Source organism: Echinops telfairi, unplaced genomic scaffold, assembly GCF_000313985.2.
Source record: "Echinops telfairi isolate 266 unplaced genomic scaffold, ASM31398v2 ScPeMD7_35;HRSCAF=133_0, whole genome shotgun sequence".
In the NCBI taxonomy this organism is placed as follows: Eukaryota; Metazoa; Chordata; class Mammalia; order Afrosoricida; family Tenrecidae; genus Echinops; species Echinops telfairi.
The window spans coordinates 737,980-739,994 of record NW_022103932.1 but is presented as its reverse complement, the minus strand read 5'-3'; the positions used below and the strand labels follow the sequence as shown (position 1 = coordinate 739,994).

The window sequence follows — 2,015 nt, the reverse complement described above, 5'->3', positions numbered from 1 at the left end:
CACTATGAAAATGCTCACATCTGAGATCTTTGTTTGAAAAGAATGACATGTAGGTGCCAGAACAAGCATGTAAGATCGCATCCTTAAATATAAGCTATACTTACCAACGGTCAGGAAATCTGATCGATACTGGCAAGTCATCCCAAAGCCAAAATCGCGCCAAAAGCCAGAATCCTTTTTGTGAACCTTAAAAAAAAGAAGAAGCTCCAATGTAATCCCTCGAGAACTAGAAATTTTAAACAAGGAAACAAATTAAAATATTTTCCAAATTTTTCCTATCATTTGTGACTTATAAAGGACCACATGTATTTGTATTTAAATCTTTTTTTTTTTGTATTTAAATCTTAACAAAAATAATCACCATGAACAAAGGATTCTGCCTACTTTCTTAGTTTTTGTAGAAGGTGCATGATGAAGTTAATAATGAATCAATTTGATGTCTGACCTCAGAAGCTTAAATTCTAGGAAGCACAAGAGTTGCATAAATGTACTATAATACATTGATAAGTTCTGCATAAATAGTTCTTGCAATCAAAAAAATCCACTGGCACTGAGTCAATTACAACTCATAATGACCCTATATAGAGTTTCCGAAGTTGTAGACTTTACTGGAGCAGACTGGCTCACCAGTCCAAGGAACACGCAACTGGTAGGTTTGAACTGCCAACCTTGCAATTAGCAGCTCAATGCTTATCTTACAGTGCTACCAGTGCTCCTTAAGCTACGCCAAGGAGGAAGAAATTTATTCCAGGAAAAGAAGCAGAAGTAAGCTTGGAGTGTCTAACCAACAACAAGAAAACAACCGTGAGTAGAACAGAGAACCAAAGGAAAAGCAGAAAGAACGAGAGAAGCGCGCGGTAAAGAGAGGTCTTTGACGTCTCTTTTAAAGGTACATCTAACAGTATGCTGGTACGCTGATGAGAATGATCTAGAAGAAACAAAATATTAGGACAGGAGAGAGTAAGAAGGCTATCTGGAGGCATATCTTCTTGTAAGTACAAATAGATGAGCTTTAATTTACAAGAACTAGGCTGGCCTTATAAAAGGACATACCCAGCTTCTCTCCCAGAAAGAGAGAGAGAACACTGAAGCTACAATTCAGAAGCAGGGAGTTTGACAGATGTTGTGAGGGGGAAAAGGAAGTTATTTTCTAAGTGAAATAAGAGTGAAGAAGGACATTTCAAGGTGTGAGAATGAACACTAGTCTGCTCAGAAAATGAGAGTGGTCAGATTTGGGGTTTGCTAATGAATAGGTTGGAATCAACTAAATAGCTTTTTTCAGGGGGTGGAGTGGATAGTTGGATAGGCTACGAGAAACTGCAGGACTTAGGTCAGTGCCAGGACCCTTGGAGCCTGAGGTTATATAGTTAAAGTGAGACAGTGTAGTGTTGTTATGTTTCCCACCCGATACATTCTACTGCTAAGAGCCTGCCTGACAGTTGCCCTTGAGAAAACTAAGACAGAACATTGAAGGAACGAGGGAAGAAGACAGTGAATATATATGCATAGTACAATAGATAATGACCAACCAGGAAGTTTCAAGTAGGTAAGGAGGAAGTTAGGGCATAGAAATAAGTAGAAGAATAAAGAAAATAAAGGAGAGGAAGAGTGTCTAACCCTAACTGGAAGACTATGAAACAGTTTCCTCCAAGAAATGAAGGTTGAGTTAGGATCTATTAGATGAGGAGTCACTCAAGTTAATGAAGATATGTCAGAGGAGGGTGCCAAACAAATGGAAGCGTGTGTGTGGAGCATCTGGGCAAGGATATCAGAATACCAGTCAGAAGTAAAAGATAGCCAAAGGAAGTGTGCCAAGCTTTACTGTTCCTGTAAAGATGAACTAGTAAATATTTTAGGCTTGAATGAAACTAATAAACTCATTTATAATTACTCAATGCTATCTTTGCAGTATGAAAACAGTTATTGATAAATAAATAAAATAAGTATGGCTATGTTCCAATAAACTTCCTCTATGGACAGTGAAATTTACTTTTTGCATAATTGTACATGTGGTA

At 37.7% G+C, this 2,015-nt stretch overlaps 1 protein-coding gene across 5 annotated transcripts in view; it reads right to left on the bottom strand.

Annotated features, from left to right (window-relative positions):
- CSGALNACT2 (chondroitin sulfate N-acetylgalactosaminyltransferase 2) overlaps nucleotides 1-2,015 on the bottom strand; it is a 65,649-nt gene that overhangs the window by 13,953 nt on the left and 49,681 nt on the right. For 4 of the 5 annotated variants that reach the window (XM_045290255.1, XM_045290259.1, XM_045290258.1 and 1 more), the window contains one exon: nucleotides 105-186. The exons of the other annotated variant lie outside the window; for it this stretch is intronic. In XM_045290255.1, the coding sequence (XP_045146190.1) occupies nucleotides 105-186 (82 nt within the window). The remainder of the gene's footprint in view (nucleotides 1-104; nucleotides 187-2,015) is intronic. 5 annotated transcript variants of the gene reach the window in all.